The sequence below is a fragment of the Aquila chrysaetos genome, chromosome 2, assembly GCF_900496995.4.
Source record: "Aquila chrysaetos chrysaetos chromosome 2, bAquChr1.4, whole genome shotgun sequence".
In the NCBI taxonomy this organism is placed as follows: domain Eukaryota; kingdom Metazoa; phylum Chordata; class Aves; order Accipitriformes; family Accipitridae; genus Aquila; species Aquila chrysaetos.
This window is the reverse complement of record NC_044005.1, coordinates 28,989,354-29,007,187: the sequence shown is the minus strand read 5'-3', so window position 1 is coordinate 29,007,187 and position 17,834 is coordinate 28,989,354. Positions and strand designations below refer to the sequence as shown.

The 17,834-nt window shown below is 39.3% G+C and overlaps 1 protein-coding gene across 5 annotated transcripts; it reads right to left on the bottom strand.

Annotated features, from left to right (window-relative positions):
• Positions 1–210: 210 nt before the first annotated feature.
• On the bottom strand, positions 211–17,100 carry LOC115335493 (MAP3K12 binding inhibitory protein 1). Of its 5 annotated transcripts, none has more exons than XM_030001245.2 (9): positions 16,915–17,099; positions 11,780–11,899; positions 9,836–10,057; positions 9,636–9,732; positions 8,131–8,196; positions 6,285–6,437; positions 3,693–3,790; positions 2,331–2,369; positions 211–1,170 (listed from the first exon to the last, which is right to left on the bottom strand). In XM_030001245.2, the coding sequence occupies exons 1-9, from the start codon at positions 17,041–17,043 to the stop codon at positions 1,066–1,068; spliced, it is 1,029 nt and encodes a 342-aa protein (XP_029857105.1). In that variant the 5' UTR covers positions 17,044–17,099; the 3' UTR covers positions 211–1,065. The 5 variants fall into 5 exon arrangements, with proteins under 5 accessions (XP_029857105.1, XP_029857094.1, XP_029857110.1 ...); XM_030001234.2 differs by having other exon boundaries at positions 211–1,173; positions 16,915–17,098; XM_041119716.1 differs by lacking the exon at positions 211–1,170 and adding an exon at positions 1,661–1,834.
• Positions 17,101–17,834: the final 734 nt, after the last annotated feature.

Genomic DNA, 17,834 nt, shown 5'->3' with positions numbered 1-17,834 from the left:
GATAAGAACACGGAATCACAGAAAATGCCTACTATTCTTCAAAGTGCAAGACTGTGTCCAGTCAGTACTGTTTATAACACCTGTCACAGAGACTGATACAGGGACATCGATAACATGACTGATGTAAACACAGCAGTTAACATAAAAGCGTAACAGCTATTTTTCTTCTAAACTGGAATAAAGACAGAGACAGCAAACAAACTAAAGAACTGGTATAAATAGAAAATGGTTTATTTAAAAACAAAACCAAAACCAAAAACCAAAATCACACTTCAGTGTGTGGCCAAAGGTCTGACTTCAATTTAAACTACATACCCAGCATCCATGCTTCAGAAGTCATGTAAGCATGCATATGGAAGGAAGGGAAGCTGTTGCCTGCTGGCATGCTCCTCAAAACCTCCCCTGGCGTGGTCTTTAGGATATATTAAGTTTGTTAGCAGGGTAAGAAGTTTGAATTCCTACAGGACACTGAGGAAGTGAAGAACAGGTGTGTCTATTTACACATACAGGACTGCCATAACCATCTTTCAAACAGAAACACAATTTGCTGCATTTCTAACAGCTGTGAAAACAGTGACAAATATGGAAAAAAATGCAGGTAAGCATGCATACTGCAAGGTTTTTTGTAATTTTTTTTTTCCTAAGACAGTTTACTTACGAGGAAGTATTTAATTTTATTTCACAAGTCTATGCAAACTACTTACATGAAAAGTATTCAAAAGATAGCCCTTTTGAATACTCAATCACCAAGAATCACATGTGAAATGTAGCTTTTGTATGCAGGTTAAGACTTTCCACATACAAACAATGCTGCAATCCTCCTTTATAACAGAAGGGAATGGATTATTAGAATGCTATTTCTAAAACATTCTTCATTTTAAAGTAACTATTTCATTAATAAGACCATTTTTCAATGAGTTCTTCTGAAAGAAAGCTTTCAAGATCATCCAAAAGGAGTTTATATGCATGCTTTGCTTTCATTGCTAAAGTCATCCCCAATGAACACTACTCAGGTCTATGGTTTAGGTATGTGTAAAGCATGATGAGGATTCTGAAAAGACTTTATCAAAGAAGCCGCTCAGCCTCCTTGGACTTGCTTTCTTTTGTTTTCCTCAGTAATGCCTGTTTTATAGCATTGATCTTTTCATCAAGTTCAGCCAATGAATAGTTCTGCTAAAAGAACAAAATAAAAACCACAATCATTTACATCTTGTAATTACTAGAGAAGGGGCCTAGCACTTGATACTTGAGGTCACTCCATATTGCACTAAATGATAGAAATACTTTTGCAGAATTGTCTGAATCTAGTCTATGGCTATTGAAACTTCAAAGAGAAAGAATGTAAACTTACAAGAAACTGACAGTCCTAATCATGGATCAATATATCCATGCCATTTCCATTAGATGCTTGTTTAACCTGTTCATAAAGAACCGAAAATCCTTTGATGTTAAAACACTGGACAAGACTATCTAGATCTTGTAGAACCCAGCTTTACAACTGAAGGGTTTTTTTCCTATTGCCCAACATCAATCTCCTCTGTGCCCACTTAACCTGACAATTTTTTTCTCTCTTCTTACACAAAGAACCGGTCATCATCCTTTTCATAAAAATATTGCACTGTATGGAGGATTTTTTTCTTGTGTAAATAAGCCTACTTCTTCAAGTCTCAGATGGCCCACATCCCATTCTAAGCATTGTCTCCAGTCCATCTGTCTCCAAGTGTGCTGGACAGTAGCAGACAGTGTTCCAGCTACAGTCTCACTTGCACTGAGGACAAATTCTCTCTTGTGTCCTAAGGTACACAGTTAATGCTTTCCCTTATGTGATAGTGTCATAAAAACAGCAACTCTAACTGACTTAGGATAACATCAGCCATAGTATCAGGTCTTTCTGCAACACTTTTGCCAAGCCAGCCATTTCCACTTTTATTATCTCTTCACAAACTGATAAATCAAATAAAAAAAAAATTAAAATCAACAAAAAAAACCAAGGCACAAGACAAAACCAGAAGACATTACTAGGAGGCTGATCAGAATTCACAAATTGCTTGTTACCCCCAGCTTGATAATATTACAGATTAATTTTATTCTATCATCCTTCTAGCTGGTGAAAACACTAACTAACCCACCCTAGTACAGACTCTTAGAAGACTCATTTCATTGTGACACCCATTAACTTTCTGCCTTCTTCCCTCTCTTTCTTTGCCAGCAAGCTATCCAATACTGATGCAGCTGTTTCTGAGAAGTCAGATATTTACTTGGTTGAACTTCTGATTACTTTTCACTCAGAACATCCTAAACTTAAGGTAAACAAATTTAATAGCACTTACGTGGGGAGGTTGAACCTTTCTCCTCTTGCCAGAACAGCTCTAAAGAAAAGACATAATCAAAACAGACTTAATGTTGCACTGACAGAGGACCAATGTAACAACATTGACAAGAGTCTTTAAAGTACAGAAAGAACACTGACTGCCATTCCATGGATTAAAGAAATCTTTTTTATAATTAAGTACTTTGGATCATGAGAAATACTACTGGAGAGCAGTCAGAAGCTGTTGAAGCTTCTCCACGTTTGGCAGCCAACAACTATCAGCTTAACTAAAGCTTCCTTCAGACAAAACCAAGATCAATATCCAGCTTTTGAAGCTGTCAATATTTTTCTCCCTAAAATTTTCATGTATCCACACTAATATTTATGCAAAACTCTGGACAAGAAAATGCTAATTACTGTACAACACTACTATTGCCACCATCACAAATTTTTCCCAGATCCCCATTCTAGAGAAAATCCTAAAGCACTTCCCATGGAAATTTCAGCTTATGAAAGTGTATGTTTTAACTTCTGTTTTCCAACAACTAGAAGGAATAGCCTCACAAAAAATATTGGTCTCCAACACAAAAAAATGAAACAAAAATTTATAATATTGCTATTGATTTTTAATTGCTGACTCTTCTTTGGCTGGTCTCAGGGGAGAAGATACAAATTAAAATATGATCAACAGTAAAAGAGACATTCTTACTGTTACATGGGGAAAGAACAGCAAGATAACAGACAAGAAATTTCTACAGACAGCAGAGCCTGATGTAGCAACAACTACATGTTCTCTTTGTCCTAATCTCCTTTGGTGAATGAAGCGTAAGGTTTGCTATTCAGAAAGACAGAACTCCGCCTGAAGACTAGCAACAAAGAAACCAAAGTCACAGAATCACACCAAACAATTTTTAAAGGGTTTACTCTCTCATCCCATTGGAAGTTATTTCACGTAGCTGATCTTTAGTAATCAGATCATGTACAGAAGCCTGAAGGATTTCAGCTGATTTAAGCCATTAATGATTTGTATCAAGATCAAAACTTTAGTCAATTTTCTTGTCATAAGAAACACTTTGGATTTTTGGAAGGGGGGCGGACAAAATCCAACCTCTATAATACATTTCTTACAAATTAGTTAAGCTCGAGTGGCTGCAATTTCCCCCCCCAACAAATACTATTTTCTTTCAAATGAGAAATTAGGTAGAAATATGAACTTACTTAGATAGTCCACATGAAATATAACCATTACACCAAGCCAGAGTTGTCTACCAAAAGAGTCTGCCCTCTGACTCCTTAGGTTTTTGTCTGTACATCAAAGATTTGAGCACAAAAGTACTGAATGCATTTAGGTATGCTGAAAGAAGTTGAGAGAATTTCTTACTACAGATTGAAAATATTCAGGAGATAGTCCTTCCAGCTCAAGGATTTTATCTTCAAGCTTCTTAATTCTCTGATAAATGTCTCTTGGTACAGGACCACCTAAATACACCAGTACAAATACAAAGAAATCAGGAAAAGCACTTGAGTAACTTTTTAAACTAAAGACTGCAAGTTTAACAGCTAAATTCTTTGAGTCCAGCTATCAACCAGCAGCTGAAACAAAATGAGCAGATGGGATAATAAAAAGGATGGGTAATTAATATGATTCAGAGTAAAACCTGATTGATAAGCCAGGGCAGTCAGTGAAGACAATAGACAACTTTATGCAGGTGGATGAAATATGTCTGACAAGGTCCCTGGAACAACTAATGATCACTCTTACAATACATTTGTCACACACCAAATGTTACCACTTCAAAACTGACAGCAGCATCAGGAGGGAGCAGATGGGATGGCAGACCAGACATGAATTCAGCATTGATACCTAAGGTTGTTCTGAAGGAAACCTATCTCCACTGAGCATCACAGGTTAGAGGACAGGTATGAGTTGTGCTTGACAACTAACAGCGTTTGCCTGGCCACAGATGGGAGAAGCAGGAGTGGGGAATGTGTATGTGGAATGGAGGAGTAACAGAGCTTTGGAAAACAAACAAACAAAACCCCAAACTCCCCCAAAAACCCAAACTAAAAAGAACAACAAAACCCACAAACACAACAGCAATGAAAAACCCCACATCAACCCATTTTGCAGCTGTACCACAGCAGCTTGAGCTTGCTTCCCCATGTAAGAACAGAACTGATCAGAAGATCAGCCTTAGAAAGCATCTTATTTATGCTACATAGTATTCTATAACCTGAAATCGCTGTTTATCACAACTAACTACTGGCTATCCCAATTAAAATGATAGTCTGGGTCTGAACAGTAGTGACAACCAAAGCCTTAGCAAGCTTTTACTCTTTCTCTTGCCACCCGTTTCCATTTATTTCTAGGTCTATTAGGTAAGACAATTCTATTCCACAAACTACTGAAATAAGCACTAATGGGTTTCTTGCCATTCATCTATTTCCTCACTCCAGACAGACAATTCTGCAGGTAGCTTCCCTCCTTCAGTTCTGCTCTCTAACGTCACTCAGCAGCTACTAATTAAATTGGCTAACCTCTCACTCTTCTTAATATTGCTGTCTCTTAATGTAAAGGGAAAAGAGCAGTGCTAGCACTAGAAGAAGCTGTTCTGAAAAACAGCAGGTGAGTCAAGAACAATTCTTTCAGTCTTCAGAAACAAAAACTGGTGAGCAGGTAGCTGAGGCAGGCTACCTGCTCAGATGAATACTTTTTGCACAGCTGCTGGGGTAAGTAACAAATGATCTTGAGACCTTCCCCAGGAATGCTGATTTGGACAGGAGCTGAGCTGGAATTGCATACTTTCATCCTCTTCCCCTATACTGTAGTTTAGCTGACCTGCTCCTTCAAACAAAATTACGTTACCTATTACAGGCACAATCTGGAAGCAAGGACCCCTCCTTAGCTACCCCTAATCATTATCCCTGATATGCATAAACTCCAAAGCTAGTACATGTTGTAACCTTAATGCTAGCCAGCCACTTGCAAATTCTATTTCCATGCACAAAAAGCACCTTATTTTTGAGACACCTATACAGCTAAGCATCAAGCCCTGACTGCCGTCTCAACAGTATCTAGGAGTATTCTACTCTCCCTGCCACCAGAGGATCCAGTATGCATTCACAGGAATCTAGTAATCTAGTCAGTGTTCACCATATTCTTAGAGAAAGTATTGGCATCTATTCAGTATTCAGAAAACAAAAAAAGTAAAGTGTTTATCTGCAGTATGATGTGTAGAACATTCACTTTCTTAGGTGAAGATCTCAGCTTCTGTTCTGTTTTGAAAACATTTTTCAGGAAAAATATAGATTACTCCTTGATAAGTGCCTCATTGAGTTATACTCTAGAAAACTGGGGCTGGGGTGAGGAAAGAAACTACTTAAAGTCAGTAGCCTGGTGGCTATGGCATTTATTTTAGTGAAAGGTGTGGACTCACGTTTGCATGGCTAAAGGGAAGTACTGACAACAAGCTTCCCACGTTCTGGGAAATAAGCGTCTCACATAACTGTATTTCAAGAATCATCCACCTTTAGGAAAAGGTTTCAGGTTGTGTTTTAGGTTCATCCTATCCCCAGCCCACAGGGTGTCCATGAAGCAGGACTGAGTCCTAACCTCAGCTTTTCCCATTCAGTGGGTCAAGGCAGAAGGACTGCACTGACTATGGAGAACTCCTATGTCCAAACATTCCAGATTGTTTTAAATCCCATTCCGAAGTGCTCCTCTCTCATTTGCCACCACATCAAGTGTAGATTTACTAACTCAGCACCCTAATTTGGGCATAAATCTGGGTTCCATTTTGGGCATAAGAGCCTAAACATTAGATTGCAGTACTTGGGGTGACTAAACCCTTCAGTGGATCTATCCACTGTTTTTACAGTCACAGGTTTTATAGACTTGCCCAGGTTTACTACAGTAATGATAACTGTTGTACAAACTGGCACACTGATGTCAAAATAAAAACATGATACAAACCTGTCTGTAACCGTAAGTGTGCTTCAATGTTTTGCAATCTCTCTTCAACAGCTTGGTTTCCACAATCATGAATGGGTATATTGGCTTTGTGACTGGACCCGTGTGCTCCTTCAGATCTAGTCTGAGGTCCATATGTATTTACTACCCTGGAAACTAAGTAAAGAGAACACAAATTTAACATATATGCACATGAAACACAAAGTACATCTAACTAAAGCAAGCAAAATATTAAAATATGAAAACCTATGTTAAATCAATTTCACATCAGTCTCTCATGTGAAGGGTCCCACACACATTAAGATCAAAGGTTCAAGTAAAAGTATTTTCTTATTTTTGCATGAGTAACTAAACTAAACAAAGACCTAGGACTTTACATATGCAAAGTAAAAGAATTACTCATACATTCATGTAGAATGGCAGTATCAAGAATTTGTCATCAGCTGCTGATAAATAGCAGAAAACCCGATATCTGTGTCAGCAGTTGCACATGTGAGCTGTTGTGAATGCAAAGAAGAGGCCTGACCTAATATTACAGGAAGCATCATAAATACATGAAGATGAGGGGAGGTAAACTAGAAGGACCGCTACAAATCTCAGCAAGGAAGTTCTCTTCTAATTTTTGTTATTCAGGTAACAGCTTTAATGGCTCTTCAGCTGCTTCTGGGTCTGTCTTTTCCCCCTGCTGAACCATGTCTTCATCGGAAGATTTTGGTCACTTCTCTTGAAATCACGGTCATTTCTCAAGTCCCTCCTGATAGGAATACTGCAGTGTACTACAGACTTAAAGACTATGTTGGCAACTCTAGACACTGAAGCACACACCTTCTTACTCAGTACTTCATGAAGGTCACATGTTACATTCTTGCTTCAGTTTATGCTGGTTTTACTTCCAAGTCCTTTCTAAGAGTTATTCATGTTTCAGTTATGAACTGTTTGGGTTTTAGTTACTGGAAGTGCAAACTTTTCTTTTTTCCTGTAATACGCTACCATTCAAGTTACAAACTAGCACTCAGTTTAAAAAAGTGACTACTGAAAGGGTTCTTAGTGAAAGATTCTAAACTCATACCCACTTCCCCATGTCCCTTAGTTCACCAGACCTTTTAATGCTTATACCTATGATCGTGCTTTGCAGTATTCAGAATAATGAATTGCTTTCTAGAACCTGTATCAAGTGGATAACTGAATACTACCACTCTCGAAAATGGAAGAGAGGGTTACTTTCATTCTCATTTTGGAGATTTTGTTTGTTTGTTTTTAAACACAGCGTAACTTGCATACACCTAGAGAGCAGTAGATGGACAAGCAAACTTTTATCCATAACTTCTGTTGGACAATCATTTCTACACTATTTACTCCTTGCCCAAAAGGTAGTGCAGTGGTAAGCTTGTTCCCCAGCTTGCCACTTCCCAGAAATCTATGTCTCAGAACTTCCACTGTGTCCCAACACTATTTTCTAATTCAATATACTTACACCGACTAATGAAAAATGGAATAATTTTATTTAATCTCAACTCCTTAACTGGACTGCTAGCTTCGCCTTACAAGAAAAGCTAAGAACTGTTCAGCTTCTCTGTCCTGCTTTATCTTTTGCATCTTTCCTTTCAGACAATGAAAATAGGCTACTTTGTTTTGGACTTTAGTGCATAACCATCAGCTTAATGAAGCAGTTATGGGATTGAAAACCTTGGAGAAGTAAGCGAAGATGTAAAAGTATTCACTAGAGTCAAAAATCAATAGGTTAAGTTTGAATTTTTGAGCAATCTATAAAACATTTTAAAGTCAAAAATTCATCAGTGCCATTCTATCTGGACACTCTTAATAAATGGGTGTTAAAATAGTTGCTTACCCTTTATATGGCTTTTAAATCCAGGATAGGGTGTGAAAATGGCATCTGTTCTGGCACAGCTATTTTCTAAATAAATCATAATAATAATATAAAAAGTGAGGTCCTAATTACGTATTTGTAATTCAAAATATTCTAACCATCATCAGTTTTGAGGCTTTTAACAAATCTAAAATCCTTCATACAATAAAAACATCAGAAATACTTCATTCATTCTATAAACACTTGCTCATTAATAGTTTCACACACTTGCATGGACCTACTGGTTTTAACTGGATAAGTCACTTATATAATGTATGCACACTTGTATATAAAAGTTTATTGGATCAGGACCAAATTTCTTCCAATTTGGTTCTTACTTTTCACTGCACTCCTCTGTAACTTATTTCTTTCTTTCTGCACAGAAGTCTTTTACCTTATGTTATTCTGTTTTTATGTCCTTTTTTGAAACTGTTCTCCTATTTTCAGACTGGTCTAGTTTACTCATCAGCATTCTTTTGTCACCTTCCTGCATTTATTCTGATGCCTGTGACTTCTTTAATTTGTTTAATCATAAAAACCTACAGTACAGATCATCTCAGTTTATTCTGAAGTTTATATTTTAACCTCTGTTCATATACACCAAAGCTTTACACATATTTTATTATGCCTGAACATAAAAAGGAAGGTCTTATATTTCTTCTGTATATAATTAACAATTTTAGGAATCAGTATTTTACTATCTAGCATATTCTACAAGACTTCAGATGTCATTTTCATTCCAACTAATATTCAAGGAGTTAAACTCTCTTCCTATAAAGCTTATGGAACAATAAGCTTTGATCTCTAAAAGCTTAAGTACATCACAGAGACAATGCACATCTGGGTTCACAGGTACTTAGAAAACATCTCTGTACTACTTCTGTATATAAAAGTGTCTTCACTTTTAAGACACATTTGGTTACACAGTTACTAATGATGCTAATGGGATCCTGCCTCCCAGATGGACTTAAGACTGGTTACAGAAACAGCCAATTGTGACAATTGGTACATTAAAAACACCAATAGCTTGAGTAATGTTGAAAGGAAAAAGTTATTCTAAGTAGCTAGTAATTCAAATTGATTGCAAAAAATACTTTGGTAATTTAACTAGCATTAAATTAACTTCAGTTTGAACACACAATTCACAAGACATTTCTGAATTGCAGTTCTGTTGACTTTCGAAGGAACATCTAGCTAAAACATTGGGAACAACAGCTACAAAATCATCTGATTTAAGATCGCAGTTCTTAAAATGAACACAGTAATAGCTATAATCTTTCTGTATGGGATGCATTAAACATTGTCATCCAGTGACTACTTTCTTTTTTTGTCTATCTGACAACATCTGCAGTGCACATGCAAGTTCTTAACTTTAAAACAAAGTTACTCTTAAAAGTTCTGTTTTAAATATAGAATAGTGCTTTTGAAAAATAAAAAAATAAACAACTTAAATTGCTATGAAGATTAAAGTCTGGCTAGCCAGTTACCTTGATTACAATCAATAACATTGCAAAATTCCCTGACATTATTTTCATTGATCTCAGCTTGTTTCCTCTCGATGAAGGCTGATATCCGCCTGTCAATCTGCAGGTAATAAACATGATGGCATGTATCTATTTCATTGTTTAAATACAAAATTTAGAAAGGTCTTTTTGTGTTTTTTTTTAAATTTAGGTAAATCACTTACTTCTGCTTTTCCAGCTTTTATTTGGACCACCTCCGGATCAAAATTAATATAAGCATCCTTCAGATCTCCCAAGTCATAACTTGCATACTTTTCTTCCGTCTGACAGTTACCATCATAAACATCTACACTTTTTTCACAAGCTTGGCCTTCTGTTTTACCTGCAGGTTCAACATGGCCTATATTTTCCTCTTTAATCAATGACTGGAGTTTCTCTAAAAGAGGCTGAACAAAGAACACAGTACATTAGGGTTAAAAAAAAAAAAAGCCAAAAAAACCCCCAAAACAAAAAGCAAAAAGTTCTATTACAATTTCTAAAACAGACTAACAAATAATTTTAGAAATTCCATCTGCCTCTGATAGAACACAGTAATAAAATTAAAAAAAAAAAACCAAAAAACCAAAAAAAGCGCTATAGTTCCAAATACTGTGCACGCCATGATTCTGGCCTTTTTGACCTCTGCCTTTTAGAAGTTTGTATAGGAAAACTCCCAAATTTCTGCAAAAGTCTGCCTGCTACTTGTCTGTTACTAGCTAAATCAAAGCTTCAATCATTAGCACCAATGCCACTTAATTAACATGTCATTCAAATGCCTACTCAGAACAGTAAGGCTTAGTATTTTTCCTCCTTAACATGAAAGCCAATGCTTTCACACTGTAAAGCCTTTACTTTATCACCACAGCACTACATTCTCCACTTGAAACTGCAGTTGCCCAAGTGAATGAGAGAACACAGACATGAAATACATAGGCGTTATCCTGAACACATGCTTTTTGTGACACGGTTGATTATCTACTTAGGTCATGAAATTAAATGAGAGAATGCACTGACATTTGTAGCAGCAAAAATGAATGCTTATTCTACTGCAATAACTCACACAAGACGTAATCACGAAACCTCAGTACATATATATGTCACACCCCCTTTTTATAATTTTCACCAGTTTCATCTAGTCTGAATTTCACTGATTATTTTCCCTCTAGAATTTTTTTTTTTTTGAAAGACAACATGATTTTTACCAGTCACATTTCCTGAAATGGAATCAAATTTCTACTTGCAGTGTTCTTACAGTTGGATTTTACTTGCTTTTATCTTGCATATTTTCTCTTTTTGTTTATCACACCAAAGATTTGGTGGATGTCTGGAAAACATTAAAGGTCTTTCTTTTACCTACAGACAAGCAAATACAAGAACTTCCTTTTTCACCCTCTCAGTACTACACACTTGAAATAATTCATTGACTAGCTGAAGCAAAAAAATGGTATTCAAATCCCCATCTTTTACAGATGAACTATCAAGGTCAAAACACTGTTCAGTTACCAGCTGACAAACTGCTCACCCTGCCATGCAACTAAATTACACGTACTTTTGGCAGGGTTGGAAAGTTTCAAATAGTTAAAAGAAATGACAGTAATGGTGACTGGCTACTTGGCAAGATGAGACATTAATGTCAAAGAAATTACTCTTTAAAAAAAAAAAAAAAAACCTACGCTGAAAATATATTTAATTGCAGTAAGACACTCCAGGATGTGTCATGCTGGGATAATGCCACTTCTTGAACCACTGAAAGCACTCCATGAGCCTCAAAACTCACCCAACGCATGGAATCATTATCATAGCATGACACACACCTGCCGTGTCTTATTGCTTAATTATAACCCACCATAGATGGAAACGTATCACATTTACAATGCAAGTCTAGAAATCAATGAGGCTGCATTTATTCAGCCTGCTCACCTACAGTGGCTATTCCCACCATGAACCTGAAAAATCCCTAAGTGTGAGTACCTATGAAGCATAGTGGAACCCCAAGCATATAATACTTCTGCATTCTTTTTTGTTGGACATAGCAATATAAGATCAAAATGACTGAAATTTTACAGTTTAGATAATATAACCACACTGATCACTTTTGTCAAGTCGAATGTGTCCAATGAAATATTTACCTGCAAACATAAAATATGCTGCTGAAGTGCACTAAAGAGCAATGTTGGCTGAAGTGCTGATGTGCTTTGAAGCTTGCTCCAATCGATTACAACTTTCACGATATCGTCTCCAAGGTTAAGCTTCAAGAGAGCAAAACAAGCACAACAAAAAATTATGTTGTTATGTTGTATTAACATCACAAAAGTATACAAGACTTCTACAGGACAACAATTATGCTCAATCTCATACAGACCCCTTTTATATGAGGACATTGGAGAGGTTTGACATTAATTATAATTCAAGGAGCTGTCATTTTCAAAGTAAGCTGGTATTTGTAGAGTATATTCAAGAATTAAGAATTCCTTACTACCTCATCACACTTTCATTGTATTAATTTGATCTTTAACTTTAGTCGATTCTCAATTCAATTAACTATTGTACAGAAACATACTGTTCGTGTTAATCACTCAAATCTTTTCTTTTAACAGATGATATAACCACCAGTAGGAAGAAACCTGCACCTAGGATGGCAGTCTCTGTAAGTTCATGTATTTTATTCTGAGATTTGCAAAGCTATCTATGCCTGTACGACCAAGGTCTTGATACTGCACCATGCCACATTCTTGAAATTTTTATTTGCTGCTAATCCAGAGGAGGATTTATATTAAAAATAAGTCTTTAAAAAAATAAATCTTTAAAAAATCTTGTCTTTAAAAAAATAAATCTTTAAAAAATCTTGAGGTTAAACAAACTCTAGACTACACAGCACCACTATCAAACCCATTTCCAAATCACACTATTTCCCTTTATATGCATTCAGATCAAAATAACAATTGCCATAGTCTATTCTCTTTGCCAAGGAATTGCAATATTTAATTCCCAAAGCAATAAAGAGAAACACACATAGTGAATCTGAAGTTTTATTTAAAGGAACTATGTATCTTCTATAAGCTAAAAATAAACTTTCACTTTCTAATACAAAGCTGATTGTTAATAATCACTAATGAACTACATACTTTCACACCCATCTTTGCTGTTTTGTTACACTAAAGGTCTTCTCAAGCTCTTGAAGTAATAAGCACTTTCATTTCCCAAAGCCAAGTAGGTTGTTCTCCAACCAAACAACCCGTAAGTGATGCCCCAAATTCTAGATACAGATAAAACTCTTGTTTAAAATCAAGAGGACCTACAGGTACTCTGAGACACAGAATTCCCAGGTCATATGCATATTTGTACATCTACATCTCAATCCTTCCTTTTTTCTTTTTAATAAAAAAAAGAAAGAAAAAGAGACCTCGGGCAGATGACAGAAGTGACCTTTAACATACGGTCTAAAGATATCTAACTTCTAACGGCATCAAATGTTATGGACAAGAACACAGAATGCATATGCACTTGTTTCCTGAATCCACTGCACAGTGTATGAGGAAACAATGAGAACTAAACACAAGAATGCCTCCACCACTCTGAAGGCAAAGCAGTGGATACAAAGTTGTTCTACATTAATTTTAAACCCCAGTAGTATCACAATTTTGTATGTAAAGAGCTATAAGCCTGAGCTTTCCTTCTTTAGTCAAAGAATAGCCTTGTTAAATCCAGTGTTAGATTCCAAATTACATGCCAAAGGAGATGGTCTGACTAGATATAAAATGTATTTTAGATCATTTTCACACAAGTACTTAAACTACATAGAATGTAGGAAAAGTAACATTTTAGGAAACACTAGTTTTGAACACATTACAACATCAAGAATGTTTTTAGAATTTAGTAAGAATAAAACTTTACTTTAAGAATTAAGCCATTGTGCATATGTGATCACCTGAAGCACGTATTTCTTCCAAAAGTTTCTGGAGTAACATCTACTATACACTACGTTACTGACAGGGTAAAAAAGGCATAGATGTTAGTCATTGTAATGAAACAAAATAGGAGTCCTACTGCAATTTTGTCCTGGTTTCGGCTGGGATAGAGTTAATTTTCTTTCTAGTACCTGGTATAGTGTTACGTTTTGTATTTAGTATGAGAATGATGTTGGTAACACACTGATGTTTTCAGTTGTTGCTAAGTAGTGCTTAGACTAAGTCAAAGATTTTTCAGCTTCTCGTGCCCAGCCAGCAAGAATGCTGGAGGGGCACAAGAAGTTAGGAGGGGACACAGCCAGGACAGCTGACCCAAACTGGCCAAAGGGGTATTCCATACCATGTGACGTCATGTCTAGTATATAAACTGGGGAGAGTTAACCGGGGCAGGGCAGATCACTGCTTGGGAACTAAGTGGGCATCAGTTGGCAAGTGGTGAGCAATTGCATCGTGCATCACTTGTTTTGTATATTCCAATTTCTTTATTATTATTATTGTTATTATTATTGTTGTTGTTGTTGTTGTCATATTGTTATTACTATTATTATTATCATCGTCATTATTATTTTCTTCCTTTCTGTCCTATTAAACTGTCTTTATCTCAACCCACAAGTTTTACTTTTTTTTCCCCGATTCTCTCCCCCATCCCACTGGGTGGGAAGGAAGTGACCAAGCAGCTGTGTGGTGCTCAATTGCTGGCTGGGGTTAAACCACAACAAATATCCTAATAAGCCTCCTTTTTCAAAAAGTATCAGCTGACATGTGCCTTCATATCCTAGTGTGTGACTCCTGTCCAGGTGGTTCAATGGACAAAACCAGGAGAGCTTCTGATTTAGAATAATTTAGAGGCCAGTGATATTTTAAACTTACAGACATTGTTTTAAAATATAAGTAAAGAATAAACCCCTCCCGCATCCAACTATGTTTCTAGTACAACAGAATTAGTTTTCTCAGTGTTTCACATCCTTCTACCTATAAGAACTGTGACAAGCAGGTTTATAAATTCTGTGATTTGGTAACTTCAAAGCCTTTGTATATTTACAAGTCCACAGCCTATTCTGCAGCAACTCACAGGACCATAAGTCATTTCAGCCCTTTGAAATTGTTTTATGAAAGACACTGACTGTCACTTGGGGCTTAAAGAACTTTTCATCACTAGTTATATTGGTTTTGAGAGTTGTTATGCCCAGATGACCACCTAGTCACTGTGCTGCAAGTGACTGCTCTAGTAAAAAAATTCCTGTGCCAGAAATATTCCTGTTTACAGTCCAACCTTCTAGCATAAATCCAACTTAAGCTACTACAATGGATCACAAACTGTGACAGCTAACAGTCTGGCATATGTTCACTCATCTCTATAAAAGGGAAATGGGGAATCAGTAGTTTCAGTCAAAAATGCAAGATGGATTGCTAGAGTCAGTAAGCTGGTAAAACACCACAGTTAAATCTACCAGAACTCAAGTACTGGCAGACAAGAGTGTAACTCAACAACTGGAAACAATCATGACTGAGCAATTAAAAAGACCTTCTCAGCTAAGATGGAGCAACCAGACCCCTACTCATAGTTCAGTGCAATGCACAGTAAAACAGGCTTGTCGTCATGGAAAGAATACACTCCAAATGCCAATGAAGATAATTTTACTCTGCACCATAACTACTGTAACTCTACTGAGGGGACGTAGCAACTCTAAACTGGTCTCTTGCAATTGTCTGTGCACACCCAAATATTGTTAAAAATCACGAAGCTCTCTCCAGTGACATGCTAGACATAGAGCAAACTTTGGAGAACAAGTCCACTACTGAAGAAGAGAGAGAAACTAGAGTATTTCATGTAGTTTTGAAAACAATTAATTAAACTTGTGATGAGTACCCTAGTTAAGAGCTTAGGAAACTTTTCCTTTATTCTTCTTTGTGTTTTTCATAAATACCAGAGTTCAACTTTTCACTCATGTTAACATTGTATGAACAACAGTATGAATGACAGTATCACATCTAGATAAACTGACAGTGCTAGTTCTTCATTGATTACTTTTAGAATTTTCACCAGGAAGAATTATGGGATATTTTGTCCACAATACAGATAGTCTTCCTGTCTCTGCAATCCTATGAATCAGTGGTGTATGATCATTATGTTGTTTAGCACTCCTGGTCAAAAGCAAGGGTAGTTTTTAATCACTTGAGAGATAGGAAAACTGAGACTCTTACTAGTCAGCGCCTGAATTTTCAGGCCCTTAATTTTGGATTACTTTTGTCTGAAAAGGGAGACAATTATTAGCAGACTTCGAGGTGAGAAGCAAGTATAACACACAATTCTATTCAGATGAGAGGTGAAATGCTCTAAAAAACAATTTCAGATCAGTCAGCAGCCAGCACTAAAATGCCTCTGTATTTAACAGAGTCCATTTCTGAGTATTTTTCTAACATAAACATACATTGTTATATTATCTCCTGCAGATATCGCTCATCATCTGGGCCCAAACCTTCAAACTGCTGACTAATTTCAGAAGCAAGAGCGTGCTTCTACTGCCTTCGCAGAACTACATATATGCTTCCACAGTGGAAAAGGAATTTATCTGTAAATGATTTACGGTGATAATTACGTTGTTACCCAAACCTTCTCCTGATAAGGGCCTCCCACCACTACCTTAACATCCGTTAAATAATTCATAGCCATTACTAAACCTAAAGTAGGCGTTTCAATTTAAGTACCACAGAATTTTTATCTTATTACCAAGGCAAGGCTAACTTCAAGCTCCTGATCATTTACTTCGATTTCGAGCACAAGTAAGCTTTTAGCAGCTTTTCAGTTCCGAATCACTAATCGTTAAGATACAGCAACTGGGCAGATTGCCGTTTCCTAGGGGAGAGACGACCCGTCAAACTACAGAGTGACACGGGACGTCCCACCACGAAGAGGCAAAGGCACGGCCACGACTATGAGATGCAGCGGCAGGCCGCGCACCCCGGGGCTGCCCGCGCCGGGAGGGATGCAGCCGGCGCCCCCAGCCCCCAGCCCTGACAGGAGCGTCACCGCTCCCGCGGGCAGGCCTCAACAACCTCCCGAAACGAGGCCGCTCCCTCGTTCGCGGCGGCCGCCTTTTCTCTCCGGGGCCGTACCGGAGCCCCTGGAGCCCAGAAGGGCCCCGCAGGCAGGGGAGAAACAGGAGCACGCCCTGCTCGGGCCCCCGAGGCAGGCCGGGGAGGGGCGAGGCGGGGCGAGCCGGGCGCGGTGCGGGGCCCGCGGCGCCCGGGCCAGCCCTGCCGCAGGCCTCCCCCTCCGCCCGCCCCGCACTCACCTGCCCCGCCAGCCCGGCCAGGCAGCGCAGAGCGCTGCTCGCCACCTCCGAGGCCGCAGGGTCGGCGCCGATCTCCGCAGCGTGGCCGCCGGGCTGCAGCGGGCCGGGCGCCGCCGCCGCCGCCGCCATGACACCGGGCCGAGCCGCGGCCGCCGACAAGGTCCCCGCCGTCGCTCCGCGATGACGAACCCCCGCGGGTGGCCGTGCCCGCTGGCCCCGCCCCCGCGGCCTGAAGGACCGGCGCGGCAGCCAATCGCGGGCTGCGCGCTCGCGGCCGGCGCTGCGCCGGGGGAGCGGCTGGCCCTGCGGGCGCCGGCTCACGTTGGCGGGCAGGGGAGGTGACCGTTACCGGCAGCGCGGGGGCGAGGGGCTTCCCCCGCGGCTCCTGAGCCTGGCTGCCCTGCCCTGCCCTGCGCGGCTAGGGGCTGCACTGCTCCTACGCGCAGGAGCGGCGGCCCGGGGCGGCTTCTCGGCTGCGGCAGCAGGGCCCGGGCTGGGGAGGCAGCCTCAGGCCTGGCTGTCCTGGCCGGGCTCTGACCGTCCTCCTCTGGCCCCCTGGGTTTCCACGCTGTGGTGCGTGGAGGACCCTCTCCTGCAGTACCTGTCTCTGCAGCGTGGCGAGCAGCCCCGTTTCCCAAGCCTGAGGAAGCATCTTAGCTTTTGCTCCTTTCTCAGACCTCTCTGGGACCCTGAAGCTTTTTATCAGCTCAGGTCCGTTGCAGCCCGCAGGTGAAAGACCGCCTCAGTGCTCGCAGAGTCAGAGCGTGTTGGCCCAGGGGTGTAGGCCCACCTCTGCGTGCTGCTTTGGCACCTTTGGTTACCACCAGGCTTTGAACCCTAGACTGCAGCAGCTCCTGTGGGGCATCCTCTCCCTGCAAGGCCACCTTACTCCCTCACCCTTTTCTTTGCCTCCTGGCTCC

Bases quoted from the DNA above. Each gene is read 5' to 3' on its own strand.
- LOC115335493 (XM_030001234.2), bottom strand. From the start codon at position 17,043: ATGGCGGCGGCGGCGGCGGCGCCCGGCCCGCTGCAGCCCGGCGGCCAC. The intron at 9,733-9,835 runs GTAAGTGATTTA...TATTACCTGCAG, and splicing joins TAAAAGCTGGAAAAGCAGAA to ATTGACAGGCGGATATCAGC. The intron at 6,438-8,130 runs GTAAGCAACTAT...CTCTTTACTTAG, and splicing joins ATTTAAAAGCCATATAAAGG to TTTCCAGGGTAGTAAATACA.